Source organism: Chroicocephalus ridibundus, chromosome 15 (assembly GCF_963924245.1).
Source record: "Chroicocephalus ridibundus chromosome 15, bChrRid1.1, whole genome shotgun sequence".
Classification (NCBI taxonomy): domain Eukaryota; kingdom Metazoa; phylum Chordata; class Aves; order Charadriiformes; family Laridae; genus Chroicocephalus; species Chroicocephalus ridibundus.
Genome location: NC_086298.1, coordinates 4,219,704 through 4,237,138, shown reverse-complemented (window position 1 = coordinate 4,237,138; position 17,435 = coordinate 4,219,704). Strand labels below are relative to the sequence as shown.

At 51.7% G+C, this 17,435-nt stretch overlaps 2 protein-coding genes and 1 long non-coding RNA gene across 6 annotated transcripts in view; 2 read left to right on the top strand and 1 right to left on the bottom strand.

Moving 5' to 3' along the window:
- Positions 1-17,435, top strand: part of ASTN2 (astrotactin 2) — a 374,972-nt gene that overhangs the window by 244,043 nt on the left and 113,494 nt on the right. The window lies entirely within an intron of this gene.
- Positions 5,459-14,503, bottom strand: TRIM32 (tripartite motif containing 32). Of its 4 annotated transcripts, XM_063352729.1 has the most exons (3): positions 14,453-14,480; positions 11,448-11,532; positions 5,460-10,566 (listed from the first exon to the last, which is right to left on the bottom strand). In XM_063352729.1, exon 3 carries the CDS (start codon positions 10,497-10,499, stop codon positions 8,556-8,558), a length of 1,944 nt encoding a protein of 647 aa, XP_063208799.1. In that variant the 5' UTR covers positions 10,500-10,566; positions 11,448-11,532; positions 14,453-14,480; the 3' UTR covers positions 5,460-8,555. The 4 variants fall into 4 exon arrangements, with proteins under 4 accessions (XP_063208797.1, XP_063208799.1, XP_063208798.1 ...); XM_063352727.1 differs by lacking the exon at positions 14,453-14,480 and having other exon boundaries at positions 5,459-10,566; positions 11,417-11,532; XM_063352728.1 differs by lacking the exon at positions 11,448-11,532 and having other exon boundaries at positions 14,453-14,503.
- LOC134523630 (uncharacterized) lies at positions 14,489-16,594 on the top strand. Its single transcript, XR_010073363.1, has 3 exons — positions 14,489-14,572; positions 14,944-15,144; positions 16,271-16,594. It is a non-coding gene; the product is annotated as an uncharacterized LOC134523630 (long non-coding RNA).

Sequence of the window (17,435 nt, the reverse complement as noted above, 5' to 3'; positions counted from 1 at the left end):
CTCACCGTGGGGGAGTTGGGCACCAGGTGCTGGCTCCGACCGTCTTCTTCATGGGTGGCTCTGTCTGTGGCTTCAGAAGCTGGTGGGGTTGGTGAGGTTGAACTTCAGAGCTGTCGTTACTGCAGAGGAGACCAGTGTTGTATTTAGCTCTTTGATGGCCAGAAAATGCTCTTGGAAGGACATCAAGGATGTGCAGGGCTCTTGCCAGTACCAGGGGAGATCGGCTCTGGACAGAGAAGAAGGTACCACGGGAAACCCAGGGCTCTCGCGGGAGAAACCCCAGTTAACTAAGAGAAAGAGCTTGCTGTTCATGGTAGATGGATTTTATTCCCAGCTTCTCCACTGATTTACCCTCATTTTGCCAGTGACATAAGGAGGATTTGAATAAATAGCTCCAGCTAGACAGTTCTGGATGCCTTCTCCACTCGGAAACAGCTCTGGCCCGCCGGGCTCCCCGCTGCTAGCCAGCCCGTTTCCGAACTGCTCAGAGAGCGCACATATGCATCATCTCTAATAAATACAAAAGTAAGGCCAGGATAACGGTAATTTGTTAGAGAACAAAGCGGGTCAGAAGAGGAGGGGGAGAGGAGAGTCTCGGGCTAATTGGCACGGCACCAAATATGATAAAAATGCACATCGCGGCGCGTTTGCAGCCTCGCACAAAATCATTTTAATATTTTAATCAACTTCATAAATCAATTGGCAGGCCTCGGGAGGAGGCCTCCGCCAATAACGCGCCCGATCTGCGCGTCGAGCCCTAATTGAAAACATGGTCTGGAAGAGGAGACGGCGCCGCTGGCAGCCGGACCCTTTGTCAAGCGCCGGGCCAGGGGCTGGCTCTCTGCCGAGGCTGGAGCAGCCCGAGACGTGGGTGGGTGTCTGCGGAGCTCTTCCTTCAGCCGAAGGGAGGAGAAAGGGATCCAGCTCTCGCCAGGGAGGGCAGAATGTGGGTGCCTTCTCGCCGCCTGGCCTCGGCCGGACGGGTGGGCTGCAGGCAGCGTTTGCAGCCTGCTCTGCCTGTAGAGAAGCAAGATGTTCCTCTTCCTCCTGCTAGGAGATAAGGTGTGTGCTGGGGGAAGGCAAGGGAGCCTCCCGCCCTCATTCCTAAGGATTTGCAGGAGTGAATCCTGCAATGAGAGAGCCAGAGGCATGGCTGCGGCACATCGGGCACCGGGCTCCTTTCAGGGCAGACATGGACACATCCCCCAGGCTCCCTCCCTAGGAACTGCATTAGCCTGTGGGCAGACCAGACCAAACCCCAATTTTATTTTGTGCAGAGCGATTAAAAGCCCATTTTTGGGGCTGTTTGTTCTGTCTCTGTGCAGCCAAGCAATGCTTCCACCCCTCGGAGCAGCCTCTGAGCAGGGACCTTGAGATCGACCCAACCATTGATCCGTGCCACGGGAGCCCGCATCGGTTTTCTCCCCTGTCGAAGCCAGGATTTAATGCTGACGGCACCTCATTAAGTTTGTACCAATTGTGTGAGCATCTTCGTTTGGCAGCTGGGGCACACGCGGCATGGCCGGCCACCTCCTGTTGCATGTAAGAATGTGCTGGGTCTGGCCGGGATGGGGGGAACTGGCTTCGTCGCAGCCACTGTGGTGCCACGCTGTGGAGTTGTGGCCAAGGCGGTGTCGATAGGTCGATAGTGCAAGGTCCTACACTTGGGTCAGGACAATCCTCGTTATCAATACAGGCTGGGGGATGACGTGATGGAGAGCAGCCCTGCGGAGAAGGACTTGGGGGTGCTGGTGGATGAAAAGCTGGACAGGAGCCAACGACGTGCGCTGGCAGCCCAGAAGGCCGATTGCATCCTGGGCTGCATCAAAGGAAGCGTGGCCAGCAGATCCAGAGAGGTGATTCTGCCCCTCTACTCTGCTCTGGTGAGACCCCACCTGGAGTGCTGCGTCCAGCTCTGGAGCCCTCAGCACAAGCGGGACATGGACCTGTTGGAGCGGGGCCAGAAGGGGGCCATGAAGATGATCTGAGGGCTGGAGCCCCTCTGCTGTGAGGACAGGCTGAGAGCACTGAGGGGGTTCAGCCTGGAGAAGAGAAGGCTCCGGGGAGACCTTAGAGCCCCTTCCAGTCCCTGAAGGGGGCCTACAAGAAAGCTGGGGGGGGCTGTTTGCAAGGGCGTGTAGTGACAGGACGAGGGGCAATGGTTTAAACTAGAGCAGGGCAGGTTTAGATGAGACATGAGGAAGAAGTTCTTTACAGTGAGGGTGGTGAGACACTGGCCCAGGTTGCCCAGAGAGGGGGTGGAGTCCCCATCCCTGGAGACATCCAAGGCCAGGCTGGATGAGGCTCTGAGCAACCTGATCTAGTTGAAGATGTCCCTGCTGACTGCAGGGGGGTTGGACTAGATGGCCTTTAGAGGTCCCTTCCAACCCAACACATGCTATGATTCTATTCTATGATTCTGTGGTAACACCCCAGTGTGTTGGTGGCTGCTGAGTGGCACTTGCACAGCATCCTGACTTCCTCTTTTTCTCACTCTGTCCCTGCAGCGAGTTGGCTGGGGTGGGCAAGACACTGGGAGGGGACATAGCCAGGACTGCCGACCCCACCTGGGCTGCTCCACACTCTATAATGCTCAGAGGTAAAACTGGAGGTAGAGGCTGGGGGGTCAACCCACCGCAGAGATACTCACAAAATGTAGAGGAGGAAAGAGAGCGATCCCTGTGTCCAGCACATCCACCTGCCAGGGACTTCAGTCCCTGCTGAAGGTTTATCAGAGGTCTGGTTGCTCTGTGGCCCCTCAGTGTGGCTGGACGAGGAGGAGGAGGAGGAGAACTTGGCTAGGGAAAGGGAAGAGCTGCTCTGATAGCAAACTCTGACAGCCCCGGTGGGATTTCCCCAGGAGCTGTTCTAGCTTGCTTGTTCCCTCTGCGATACACAAAATGCAGAACAAATGTCTGTAAGTGCTCCGGCGCTTAGAGAAAATGGAGATGTTATCAGCAGTGATGTGGAGGGTCTCGTCTTGTCAGGCATTTGAGTGACATCTCTTTTCCTTCACACGGTGCAGACGAGCTGAGCTTCAGTGTGGGAGACTTCTGTTCTCCAGCTGGGAAAAGTTGGAAAAAGAAACGGTGTGCCGGTGGCGTGCTGCTGCAGAGGAGCACACAGGCTTGCGGGAGCTCCTCTCCTTTTCCCTCGCCACCATGGAGCTGGGGGAAGCCCAGCTGAGAGCGGGGAGGGATGCTGCTGGGCTCGGGATGTCCTGTGCACGTGGGGAGGACATTCAGAGGGTTTCACAACCCAGCTGTTACCTGGCTTTAGGTCTGCAGTGAGTCAAGTGTGTGGGTTTTTTGCATTTCCTAGAATCTCTAGGTAGGGTTTCCTCGGCTGATGTCACCTGGCCATGTTGGGTGCTCAGCAAGCTGAGCTTTCGAAGTGGCTGGTGCGGGTGTGAAAGATGTTCCCTCCCAGTAACACCTCCTACATTAAAATAGCCCGGGGAGGGGCTGGGCCCTGGCAGCTCCTGTCACGCTCCCCAGGGCTTTCTGCCCCCAGCCTCCCTGAAACTCCCCAGTACTTCCCAGTACTCTCCTCTTGGACCGTACGTTGTTGATTGCATTTACCTTTAGGAGGTTGCAGTTTTCATGCTTTCCTGTGAACTCAGCAGTTTAGACAAAAGATCTTCATAAAATACAAGGCACATTAAGGGTACAGCCTGGAGCTCTGCTAAGGTAGCAGTCCGTATTCTTCTGAGCGGGGTGTGTGGTTCCTTTCTGTCCTCTCAGGGTCTCATTCATCTCCCTTCAGGTTTGATACTGCCGTAACACAATTAAGATTGACCTAGTCCACGGGAACCTTTAGTTTTCATTTCCTAGACACAATCAGGTGCATTAAGAAAGCCGTAAGGGCAGCTTTGCATCTATTAAAGGAGATAATGGCTTTCCCTTAAACCTCCTTGATCAGAAGTAAAGCGTATAGAATTTCCCCGTCCTTGAGATCTGTTCCTATAAAGAACGACTCTATTACCTTTGTAACACTCTTACTTGCTTGCGGTTTATGTCATTATATTTATTTCAAAACCTCAGATTTTGACATTTTGTTCGGAGGAGGGAAAAACAATCTAGCTGGTTGCCGTGAAATTTAGTTTGGACTAAAATATGTGCTGTGACTCAGTCTGCTAAATGACCTTATGCACTGCTCATTGTAATCCAGAATTGCCAGGCAAGTAGAGTAATTAGTTGTGCAAAATGAAATAACTTTAAATCCTCGCATTGAGTAATGACCCAGAAAAATCACTTAGGCTATACAATAGAAAAGACTCGAAGCATCTGGCTTTATTTTTGCTTTTGTAGCTCTGCCCCCTTTGATTAAGAAACAGGCTCTCCCCCTCGCCCCTTTAGAAACCCCGGCTGTCGGTTGCTGCCCAGAACAAATGTTCGCGGCTTAGTTGCCGCTACCCTTCGAAATCATAACTTCTCATAAAGCAGCAGGCTGAGTCTAAACAGCATCAGCACGGCAGCAGTTCTGCAAGGATTGTGTACGTTTGATAAAGCAGCAACTCGGAGCTGTTTAAAGAGCTGCTTCGTATCATCCGAGATGAGCCCGAGTGCTCTGGTGAGACCCCACCTGGAGTACTGCATTCAGCCCTGGAGTCCTCAGCACAGGAAGGACACGGAGCTGTGGGAGCGGGGCCAGAAGAGGCCCCGGAGATGCTGGGAGGGCTGGAGCCCCTCTGCTGTGGGGACAGGCTGAGAGAGCTGGGGGGGTTCAGCCTGGAGAAGAGAAGGCTCCGGGGAGACCTTCCAGCCCCTTCCAGTCCCTAAAGGGGAGGCTACAGGAAGGATGGGGAGGGACTCTGGATTGGGGAGTGTAACGATAGTACATGGGGTAACGGCTTCAAACTGAAAGAGGGTAGATTAAGATTGGATATCAGGAAGAAATTCTTTACTATAAGGGTGGTGAGGCACTGGAACAGGTTGCCTGGTAAAGCTGTGGCTGCCCCATCCCTGGAGGGGTTCAAGGCCAGGTTGGACGGGGCTTGGAGCAGCCTGGTCTGGTGGGAGGTGTCCCTGCCCAGGGCAGGGGGTGGCACTGGATGGGCCTTAAGGTCCCTTCCAACCCGAACTATTCTATGATAAAAACCTCCACCCAGGCCAGCAAACCCAGCTGGGCAGCAGGAGCAGGGGACAACCTGCTGCTGACATACCGACGTCTTTGAAAGCGGAGTGGCAAATTGCTTAGCTCTCCTTTGGCTCCGCCTAAATACACTGCTTCTAATGCAACTCTTTGTAGCGTTTATTAAAATTAACCAGAACCTCACAGCAGCCCCACTGCCAGCCCCAGCAAAGGTGTCGCCTCTGCAGAGGGGCAGAGCTGAGCCCCTTGCTGAGCAGGGACACGGGTGCTGTACCCGTCGGCCAGGCTTCACGTCCCCGTACTGAGCGCTCGGAGCCAGGGAATTGTGACCAGAGCTTTGAAACATCATGTATCGGCTACGGTGGAAAGTAAGATATTACCCTTGTGGGAGTATCAGCGTGAATTGAGGTACGGAACTCTAGTATTTGTTTATGATGTGGGTAGGGAAGTGTCAGATAAAGTTACAGGAGACGTGCCAAGGAGATCAGATTTATCCTCCACATCCTGACAGTGTAAAAGGGGTCTCGTAGCCATTGTGTTCCCAAGTCTAATCCCCACTGGCCATAAAAACCAGTCTGCCAGCAAAGGGAGGAGATGAAGTGTTTTTAATAAGAAAATGAGCCGTTTGCAATGCACTTTTAATTGGATCAATTTTTCCTTTATTACACGATCTTTAAAAACCAAACACATACGTATAACCAGACAAGCTCTTTCTCCAGGTAGAGAGCAGAAGCCAAACTATTTCATCACAATCCTTAATTACTCCATTTCATCTTGTCTGGCAGACAATCACAACATTGTGTGGGGGCACCGCGGCAAGAAATACAGCTCCGCGAAATCATCTCGCAGTCACTGTCGAGTTTTGTCAGGGGACATGCGTACCCTGGGCGAGGGACGGCAGGTTTTCTTTTTTCCCTTTTCTGCCTGAAAACCAAGACTAGAAGAAGAGCCGCAGGCGACACACACCCCCAGGCGCCGATCGCAGTGTCCTGGCCCACCGGAGCACGGCAGGGTAGTGTTATTTTGCTTGAATCTCCGAGTGAGAAACAGATGACAGAAGCTTTGTTTGAACTGTGTAACCAGGAACAGGCTGGGGTAACCAACTGCTCAGTTTACTGGACCAGCTTTTATGGCCCTTCAAGCGCTCCAGGAAATGTTATTGCTAGTAGCGTGATGTTTATTGCAGAAAAAAAAAAGAAATAATAATCCATTGGAACAGAAAATGACAGAGGTACATATTATCATAGATAATATTGCTTCAATTATTCAGGTCCACGGTAGCTTCCTGCTTGGAGCAGTTCTTAGAAACAGGAGAAATGTTTAAAAGAGATCAGTGGGAGAGGAACTGCCATTACCATAATATTGGGAAAAAATGCCTTGAGTTACAATGTAATTAACTGCAGAAGGGCCCAGTAATAGCCGTCATCTCCCAAAAACATACATGCGAGATGAGATTGGCTCCCTAAACTGCTGTTACATACCTTAGGCAACTTCCCCCTCCCACCCAAAAAGAGAAGCAGAGAAGGTAAATAATTAGGTGCGAGCTGGTAGCCTTGGCAAACACACAGAGCAGCTCAGGAGGGCAGGGGGGGTTCAGTTCCCTCAGGCTCCTTCTGTACCATCTACCACGCTGGTGTCTTAGCTCCTGCTCCTCTCCGAAAGCTTTTTCCAGCAAATTATAGGGGGAGAAATAGGAAGTTGCCCTGCTGGAGGGGCACCTCCATCACACAGCTGGGTGTTTGCCATGCTGGCCCTCTTCAGCGCTTTGGCTGAGCATAACAGGGAGAGAAAAAAAAACCACAAAATCCCACCAAAATCTGCTCTCGTCGCTTCTTCTGCAAAGCCTGTAACTGCCAAAAAACTGGCTGGGGCAGCAGCGGCTCTGAAGCGCATTTTCCTTTGCTGTTTCACTAGGGGAAAGTATATGGGAGCTAAAAAAAAAATCACCTGTTGCCTACATGTTGTAGCACACGTAGCAAACAATTTGCCGTGGCATGGCAGCCAGCATAAAATCAGCTTTTATATTGTCTGTCGTGCCCCCAAATTTGCAACTACGTTGTTGATAGCAACAAATAAACGCACTGCAGTGTAACTATTATCTGTGGCAGATTAACATGCTACCACTGTGCCCTATTTAAATGCATCTTTCCTTCAATAAACTATTCTAGGCGAGCAGCACCACACTGAGGTACACATTTATCAGCCAGGAGAGTAGCACTGTGGGGGCCTTGGTTCACACAGCTGCAGTTTTGTGCTTCATTTGGCCCAAAGCCGTGATGAACATGAACTCTGGTGCCTGCTGGTGCCGTAAAAAAAAAATAACCTAAGGAATATAGTGTTTTGCTGTGCAAGGGAAAAAAAAAGGCAATGCACCAATGGACGTGCTTCCAAGTATTAAAAAAATAACAGCAAAATTGTTTTCCCCCCCGCCCCCATTCCCCATCTCAGGAGTGAGTAGTTTGCGCATACAAAGTGCAGATGAGTGGAAGCCTATTGCTAAATGCAATGGTCTGGAATGCAGAATAGTGAAGTGCAGGTGAACATACAATATGTTGCATTTAATCTCATTTACTACAATCTCCCAGTCTTATTCCCCCAGCCCTTTCTTTCCCCCCCTTCCCATACCTTCCGAAGACAGTTTTCAGGATACATGTAATAATAAAACAGTGAATATCAACTGTAGGTTTCCCGATTATTTTTTTTTTCCCTCCAGTTCCCTCCCTTTTTACCCCCTTCTACCTAGCAGAACTCATAGTAGTAATAAAAACCCTGTTGCCATCAGAAGGCAGTTTTCTGGCTCAACTCGGTCTCCCATGATGGCACAGTACTCACTTCACATTGAACAGACACGGTTCACGAATGGCACAACAGGGGCGATCTCCTGAATACCAGAAAAACAGGGAGAGAAAACCCTCCCTCGTCAGTTTGAAAGTAAAGCTCCATCTCCGCGCAGTTTAAGAGGGCTATTTTGTTTTATGCAGTGCTGCAATCAGAAATTGCTTTCTCTAGTAGTTGCCCAGACAACTGCTACCCAGTTCCTTGTGAGTACCACAGCGAGAAGAGGATTGCCTCTCTGGTCCTCTGAGGGAAGGTGATTTAGAGCAGTCAGTCAGCGTTTATGGCACAAAGAAAGATGCAGCGGTTGAAGCTGGAAGTGTAGGAGATGTGGTGTAAGGAGGTGAGAAGGTTTATGGAGTGACCAGTCATTTACTCTGGTCAATACTCTCCCTTGCGCTTGTTCATTTTTACTGTACGGATTTTATATAAAAAAGAAGAAGAAAAAGCAGACCACCACCACAGAAGCTATTTTGTTTCTAAACACAAAACATGACGGCCTCTGTGCCAAACCCTGCTTCGGTTATGGCACAATCTTCTGAATGCTTGACACTGGTTCCCGTCAGATTGCGCTGAGGCTGGAAGAATCTCTGCTGCCGAAAGAGGCTTTGCTTAGAGACATGCCTTTAAGGGGTGGAATACCTTCTCAGATGGTAACTGTAGATCTTAATGCAATGATCCCAACAGTCCAGCACCAGCAGCTGCCCTTTGGGAGTAATGGCGATACCAACAGGACAGGTGAGTCCTTCCCGGATGAGGATATTGTAGCCACCTCCTTTAGGAAAATGCAGGATTTCTTTCCGGCTGCTGTCAGCAACAATGAGGTCTCCCCTGGCATCGACACACATCCCAGCAATGCACCTGAAATCCTCATTCTCGGAGAAGAAGTGGCTAATCTGGCGTCCCAGCTGCCCATCCGGGCCGACGGAACCAATTGAAAAGCCTCCTTCTAAATGGTGTTCGTACTGCCGGTTTTCCAGGTTAAGCCCCAGCCCTTGAGTAAAGTATATGGTCCCTTCAGCGTCGCAGGTGACAAACTTGGGGCGCACTGCGCTACATAAACAACTGTACTTCACTACCCCCACACCGCGGTCCACCGTGAAACACCAGAGTTTGCCCCCTTCCACGTCGGTCACTACAAACTGCCCAGAAGGCAGGGCGGCAATGCCCCAGGGCTTGCTTAGCTGGCTCCGGTGACATGCCACGCAGTGACCATCCATGGTGTAGACCTTGACAGAGTTATCGTAGCTGTCAGTCACACCTATCAGGCCATGGCAGTTCATGGTGACAGAAAGGGGAGTCAAATTGGGCAAGTCTGCTCCAAGGAAACTCAATACAAAACTATCGATTCCGCTAGGGCTCCGGCGGATCTCCTTCAGAAAGCCCTTGCGGGTAAAAACCTGGATTCGGAAATTGCCTCGGTCTGCCACAAGCACCTCTCCTTGCAGGGTGACGTGTAGGCTGACGGGGAGATTAAACATCCCTGGCAGGCTGCCCTTGGAGCCCATCTTCTTGATGAAGTGACACTGCTGGATGCTCGTGCCTGCTTCAGGCATCCTTGGTTTGGCTGGTGAGGAATTTGGTGTGCAGCTGGCCTCTTCTTGCACCAAGTCAGGCTCCCGAAATGACACCGATGAGGATGCTGCAGTTTCCATGAGCGATTCCTCCACGTTAACCGTCCGGGGTTTCTTCACCACCTGACCGATCTGCAATGGTCCCACATGGCTCACCTTAAGGAGTTCAACCTCTTGAAGAGTCAGCTCCCTTGGGAGACTGTTTGTCAGTTCTGGTTCTTCCTCATCTGCTGCCTCCTCCAAGAGAGCTATATCTCCCTGCTTTATTTTGGCGAGGAAATAGTCACAGCGAGACATTATCTGCACTTCCGCTAAGTTCAGCAGATAAGCTTGCTCCTCCATTACCTGGTTATTTACCTTCTCCACTTCAGACAAAGAGGTGGTGAAGAACTTGCGTGACCTGGCCAGTTCTTCCTGGATCTTGCGCTCTTCTTTACTGTAATCTTGCAGAACTGCTTTGTATCTAGATTGCAGGTCTCTGGAAACACCTTCCAGAGATGCTTTTCTTTTCTGCAGATCACCCATCAGCTCCCGAAGTCTGGCAAGCCTCGTCCCAAATTCCCTCCTACGCTCTTCAGCAGCCTCTTTGATAGCAATGACTCTGTGCCCTTGGGGCATGTGGGATGTCTCCTTGCACGGCTCACATAAAACCAAGCTACAACTCTTGCAAAAGTGTCTTGGCAACCTTCTCCCACACACCTTGCACATGAGAAGACCCACCACTTCTGCCAGTCCAGTGGTGTCTATAATCTTCAGTACAGTAAGATTGTCGGTCAGCTGAGCCAAGCTTGTGATCCGCGTGATTTTGCTGCAAAAGGGGCACCGTATCCCATTAATGCTGTTTGCTAGGAGTTTTTCCAAGCACTGTTTGCAGATGGTGTGCCCGCAGTGTAAGAGCTTGGGTCTCAGGTGCTCCTCGGTGAAGGACTCCATGCAAATAGGGCACTCCAGGACCTCTCGGAGTGCATCCGAGTTGAGATGAGGGGCGGCAGCCATGGCTTTCCAAGGCAGCTTTAGCTGGTGCAAAGTCTTGTACTCACATCTATTCCAAGGTGCTCCAATTCTGTCCAGAAAGAAAAAAGGAAATGTGATTTATGTCATCACCAGTAGTTACATGCAGTTTATTTCTGATTTACCACCCAACCCTGGAAAAAAGAAGCCCAGTTAGCTTTTCTACATTCGGAAAGGATGGATTAGTCATAGGTAATCTCAGAGTGGGCAAATTCCAAAACTAACTTGCAGCTCCTAGTGCGATAAATTATTCACTTGCAAAATTTATAAGTAGAACTAAAAGAAGTGTAATGGCAGCAATAAGGAAGCCCAATAGATATTGATGACTGAATCATCTCCTCATGGTGCCCATCTCCCGCTGCCAAGCCTCCGAGTTTACATAATTTACTGAAACCCAGGGAGATTAAACCAAGCATTCAAAATGTTGCACATCAAAAGAGGAACCAGATGGTGCAACGCTTTAGGACATTAATATATCACCTCTGGAGACCTGCATTCAGATGCGACATCAGATACGAACGAAATAAATGTGGTTGTTTTACTCTGCTTTTCTATATAGCCAAAATAAATTTTCAAGGTTTCGTACGATTGCCAGAAAGTGAAACTAGAAGGAATGATTTGTCAGCTTCCACTCGTTCTGGGAATGACTGTACCTACTGAAAACACACAGCAAAGATTTTAAACCAGTGTATTTCATTAACCTCTGCCATGCTGCATCATGCTTCAGCATGCAAATTAAACACAGTTCGTCGCAGCAGTATTCTAGCAGGTATTAGCAATAATGGAGTTAACAGACAACTCCAAACATTCATTAATATATACTACAAGTGTTCACTATTAGTTCTTGAACTTAGCTTAATTGCGTATAATTTCTCCTTATTTCACAATCTTGCAGCATTGACCTCATTCTTGTATTCTGGTTCAGTTTTATACCACTCTGCTTGCTGTTCAGCTTCAATCCAGGTTTCTCCATCCTCACATCCCTCACAGCAGGGAGCAGATCCCAGCAGCTCTCTTGCTAAGGCAGCCATCCATTCAAAAGGAACAGAACAGGGTTCACATCATTAAGTTATTATTCAGTAGACTGGATTTCAATACCTTTGCTATTGCCTTGCTTAGCCATTAAAAGAAATGGGGAAGAAAACATTTCTTCTAGGGGGAGAGGAGGAGGAGGAAGCAGTTAGTCTTTAAAATGAAGAGACGGTCACAGAGGGATGTGAACAGACAGCTTTTTCTGAATAATGGCTGCATGCACGCAGCACTCTCGCTTCCCTGCTGGGTTTGCCTGCTCCATCCTCGGGAGCATTTCAGACAGAAAGGTTCACTGTATTTCAGTTTACCATTTGCTCAAGTGGAAGAAGAAAACTGCAATGAAGAAAAGTTCTTGATGTTCACACAGAGAAGAAAAAAATATTCATTTTAATTTATCAGCTGCAATTCACAGTCCTTAGAAGCCCACATTTCAGGAAGGGATTCGGTGGCGAAGCAGAATCTCCCGCGTTCCAAGCTGGGATCTGATCCTTGGCTCGACAGTGGCACAATAAGTATCACATCCCTGGAACCCAGGGAGCGGTGGCAGTCTGGGCGCGTGCTGCCGCTGGCAGTGAATACACTTCCCTTTATTCTTAGCATATATCTCAGCTGGGGAAGTAGAAGCCTGGGCACTGCCATGTACATCAGAAACCTTCCTCTGAGGGATGAAAAATCTGTATTTTAAAACGATTTTAAAAAATGAAACACAGGATACCAGATCCATTATTCTTATTTTCCTTGGAAATATGTCAAAAGACATGGTTAGGGAAGGATGGGGGAGCAGCACAGACACCAGATACACCAGAGAATTACACAAAGCGCCACCTTTAAAACAAGTATTTTCATTAAAGAACAATGGCAGAGTGGATTTTGTTTAAAGTTGGATTCGTTTTTTAGAAAGATGACTTGTATGACATTCTTTTCATATATAAGCCCTTTTTATCAGAATGCCAGTATGCGCCTTAGTAATATGAAATTATTTTTACTGCTGCACTTTTATCTTTATCTTGCACTCAGTTGTGCCTTCATGGAAGTTTCCTTAACAGTGAGTTGTTCTTGCGTATCAGTCCCTCCCAAGGCCGATCCTCTGGCGCAGAGTGGGTTATTAGAGAAAGCCAAAGATGAGGATCAAGCTATAAAAGTCTGTAAATTATGTGAGTTTGGTCTCCTTATATTAAAAAAAAAATCCTGCCGGAGTTTCTTTTCTCACGCTGTAGTTTTTAGTTAGTGGTGAGACAACTAGTTTCATTTGTAATTCTCAGCTTGTGTCATTGTGGTGGGCTGACCCTGTCTGGACGCCAGGTGCCCACCAAAGTTGCTCTGTCACTCCCCCCCTCAGCTGGACAGGGCAGAGAAAATATAACGAAAGGCTCACGGGTCGAGATAAGGACAGGGAGATCATTCAGCAATTACCATCCCTGGCAAAACAGACAGGACTTGGGGAAATTAGTGTAATCTATTGCCAATCAAATGTGAGTAGGGTAATGAGAAATAAAACCAAATCTTAAACCCACCTTCCCTCCCTGCCCCTTCTTCCTGCACTTTAGTCCCGATTTCTCTACCTTCTCCCCCTGAGCAGCAACAGGGGCCCAGGGAATGGGGGTTGTGGACACGTCTCTGCTGCTCCTTCCTCCTCAGGGGGAGGAGCCCTCACACTCTTCCACTGCTCCAGCATGGGGTCCCTCCCACAGGAAACAGTCCTCCATGAACTTCTCCAACGTGAGTCCTTCCCATGGGCTGCAGTTCTTCACAAACTGCCCTGGCATGGGTCCCTTCCATGGGGAGCAGTCCTTCAGGAACAGACTGCCGCAGCACGGACACCTCCCTCCATGGGGTGACAAGTCCTGCCAGAAGCCTGCTCCAGCGCGGGCTGTCCACAGGGTCACAGCCTCCTTTGGGAATCCACCTGCTCTGGTGTGGGGTCCTCCATGGGCTGCAGGTGGATATCTGCTTCACCATGGCCCTTGATGGGCTGCAGGGGGACAGCCCTCCTCACCAAGGTCTTCACCACGGGCTGCAGAGAAATCTCTGCTCTGGCACCCGGGGCATCTCCTGCCCCTCCTTCTCCACCGACCCGGGTGTCTGCAGGGCCGTTGCTCTCACATATTCTCGCTCCTCTCTCCGTCTGCTGTTGTTCTTGCTGTTTTTATTTTTCCTTCTTAAATGTGTTATCCCAGAGGCACTACCACCATCGCTGCTGGGCTTGGCCTTGGCCAGTGGCGGGTCCCTCTTGGAGCCGGTGGCATTGGCTCTGTCAGACATGGGGGAAGCTTCTGGCAGCTCCTCGCAGAATCCACCCCTCTATCCCCCCTGCTATCCAAACCTTGCCACGCAAACTGCATACGGTTAAAATAATAGGGTAAAGCTGACAAAAATTGCCTTGTGATTTCTTCCTATAGCTTTTATGACAGTATTTCAGTGATGATGACAATGCCAGCAGGACAACACATGGGTCTGCGGTGTTTTTTGCTGAAGGCAGCTGCTGGCAGGGTCTCTGGCTCACAGCAGCGCCCAGGCGCTGGGGCAGCCGGCTGCTGCTGACTGACCCTCAGCCCCGGGGGGGGCGTGTGGACCCTCGTGAGGGACACACGGTGTTACCGGGACGCTCGGCTCGGTGCGAACGGCCAGTTTAATGGCAGGACGAGCCCCCTCACGCCCTCCCCCCCGGACCACTCCCCCCGCCGCGGCCGAGCAGGTGCCCTGGCAGGGGCCGGGGCAGGCGCGGCCTGAGGGGCCACCCTCCGAGGGGCTCTTACGATCGGGGAGAGCCCGGGGGGTGCTGCCGGGCCCGGCCGCCCCCTCCCCAGCCCGCCCCGGGCCCGCGGCTGTGTGAGGAGAGGGGCGACCCGCCCGCCCCGCCGCCAGGGGGCGCCCCCGCCCCTCCGGGCCCCGCGCCGCGCCCTTACCTGCCCGCCGCTGCCCGGGCCGCGCGCGCCTCTTCCCGGCGTGCCCCGCGCCGCCGCGCTGCGCCGCGCCGCGGTGACGTGTGCGCTGCGCCGCAGAGCCTGCCGGGAGATGGAGTCCCGGTAGGAGGCCGGGGGCCGGGCCTGGGCCGGGGGCCGGGGCCCGGGGCCGCCGAGCGGGGCGGGCGGGCGACGAGGGGTCGGGGGAGGCATAGAGGTTGCGGGGGGGAAGGAGAGGGCGCGGAGGGCCCGTTCGGCGGGCATGAGGGTCGGTGAGGGCAGGCGGAGGCCCGCGGGCCGGCCCCGGGCCTGGCCCCGGCGGGGGCTGGAGCAGGGAGCTGCCCGCACAGGGAGCGCCCAGGTAGGCCAGGCGCCCTCCTCCGTGCTGTTCCTATCGAGCAAAGTTAAACGAAAAAAAAAAAGAAGCAGAAACATATTTTCTTTATTTATTTTTTTTATTATTATTTTATTACATGCCGTTTTGTCACACGCAGGTTGGTCCATGCCTTGACCCTGACCAGCTGGTACCGCTGCTGCAGCAGCCCCTTCCCTTCCCCCTGCCCGACCCTCAGATGGGGTCCTGAGCCCGGGTCCGGTTCTGCATCGCTGGCTGAAAATTTGTCTGTCTGAGTCCGTTTCATGAACTGTGTTGGAGCAGCCCGTGGACTCCCAGGACAAAAAAGGACTATTTTTAGGTAGAGAATAGCAAATGTAATCACTTGATTGGGTGATGCGCATAAATACCGTCAGTGAATAGACAGGCAGCTGCAGTTGTTTATGCAGGGCCTCGCTCAGGGCGCATCCTGGTTGATATTAATTCCTCTCCCACAGTGCCCCGATTCTGCGCTGCTGGCCTGCGATCGGTGCAGCTGCCGTGGCGCAGGCAGGGAATCAACAAACGGTTCATGGGGAATCGAGCAGTTACGGGGTTTGCCCTCGATCAGAAGAGAGCTTGTGTTGCCCAGTCATTCAACTCTGCCCACGCCTGGGAGGTAGCAAAGGATGGTATCTCCATTACATTCGCGCAGGGCTAATGACGGCAGTCATTAATCATAGAATCAGTCGTTTCCCTCTTGCCTCTTCTCTCCTTCTCCTCATCTCTCCAGCCTTTATTCCTGACCTCTCTGCACGTCAGACGGGCTCTCAGCTGCCCGCAGGCTGGCAGCAGTAGCTGGAGGCCAAAGTTTCACAGCTGCACCATGGCTCTGCTCTGCGCTGGTGTTTCTCAGGGTTGCACTGCTGTAAGGGCTGTCGCTGTCAGTAATGCCGGGCCTGTTCCAGCTCAGCTTTCACTCAGCCATCATGAGACGGCTTTATGGATGGTGGAGAGACTGATTTTATTGTGACCCTGTGGGGCTGCACAGCAGATCGGGGGCTTGGGGCTTCCTCTGTGGAAGCTGGGAGAAGCCCAGGCCTGGGCAGGCAGGTCCAGGGGAGCTGTGTCCTTCACACACCAGCAGTACTGCAGCTCCAGTGCTGCTGGCAGCATTGCTGGTCCCAGCAGCGTCCAGGCAGTATCCTGCAGTCAGGTGAAGGTCCAAAGGAGTTTGTTGCCTGGGGAGGAGGCGAGTCCTTGGTTTAACCGTTTCCTGTAAATCCTGCCTGTGGCCCCTCCGCCTGCATGCCCGGGTGGGAGCATGGCACAGCTGACTGCGGGACTGTGCCCAGGCCTTTCAGCAAAAGCCGCAACACGTTTCCAGTGCTGCTTGCTCACCCGCTCCAGCAGCTACCAACCAGCACTGAGGAAAGCACTAGCATAATGCAGCAATTCTTGCCACTTTCTTTTTTTGGTATTTTATTTTTTTTACTTTTTCTATTTAGAATAGAATAGTTCAGCTGGAAGGGATCTACACCCAACCAGTGATCAGGAGCAGCAGGGACCAGCAACGTGGGCAGCAGATGCACTCAAAGGCAGAGAGAGCAGATGCAAAACCTGACCAGGGCTGCAAAAGAAAATGAATGAGATTTACGGTCTCCTGTTTCCTGCTGTGCATCAGGCCCTGAGCAGCAAACCTCAGCAGGACCCATCCGGGCACCGGCAGTTCCCTGGAGGTGTTGCTATGCCCAGGGAGGGGACACGGGCATCAGCACTCCTGGCATCAGCAGGGAAATGCTTTTTCAGCCCCTGATATATTTTCCAGTGAATAAAAGTGGGTGTTAGCATTGAACCAGGGTGGTCTGGCAGATTTTGTGAGCGTGCTCCTGAAAATGAACAGAATGAAGGGAAAATAATGATGGGAATAAGAAAATAAGCTTTTAATGCATCCTGGGGAGAAAACAAAGGACTCTCTGGATTTGGTTAGAGGTGATAACAATGAGCTGATGATGTTACCCAGCATGTCGGAGTATGGGGACCCTGTGCCGTGAGGAAGAAGGATGGGGAGGCTGTGAAGCCTGACCCCCTGGCAGAGTGACGTGTCCCGAGGGGCTGTCCCATGCTGGTAGCGAGCCAGCCAGATGGCAGGGCTTGGGAGATCTTGGACATCCCATGGGAAACAAGCGTGCGGGTGCATTGGAGCAGGGAGGGAGCCAGCTGCCCATGTGGGTCTTACACAGCAGCCTGTGGATGGTGGCAGCAATTTGGGGGGTCATGGAGCTGTCCTTGTGGGGCTGTAGTGGCTCAGGGGCAGGAGGGTGAGCACTGAGATGCTGCTGAGGGTCAGATGAGCAGGGCAGGACTTCAGTTGCTCTTCTGAGAGCTGGCACAGGCAGCGAGGTGGCAGTGGGGACCCTGCAGGGCGCTGCAGAGATACTTCTTTGATAAAGCGAGCTCACCGGTGATGCCTGCACCATCCCCTTTTATAGAGGTTTATCAGTGGTCTCTAAAAGCCTTCCTGGCTTTTTTTCTTAATACCACAGGCTTGCAAGTCTGTAAATGTCTTGTCTGAAGCTGAGGTTAGTGCAGAGCCTGCCTGGCCAACCTGCGGGGAGAGGAGATGATCTGCCTCTGAATTCTCCCTGCCGGTACCTTCGGGATCAGTCGCAG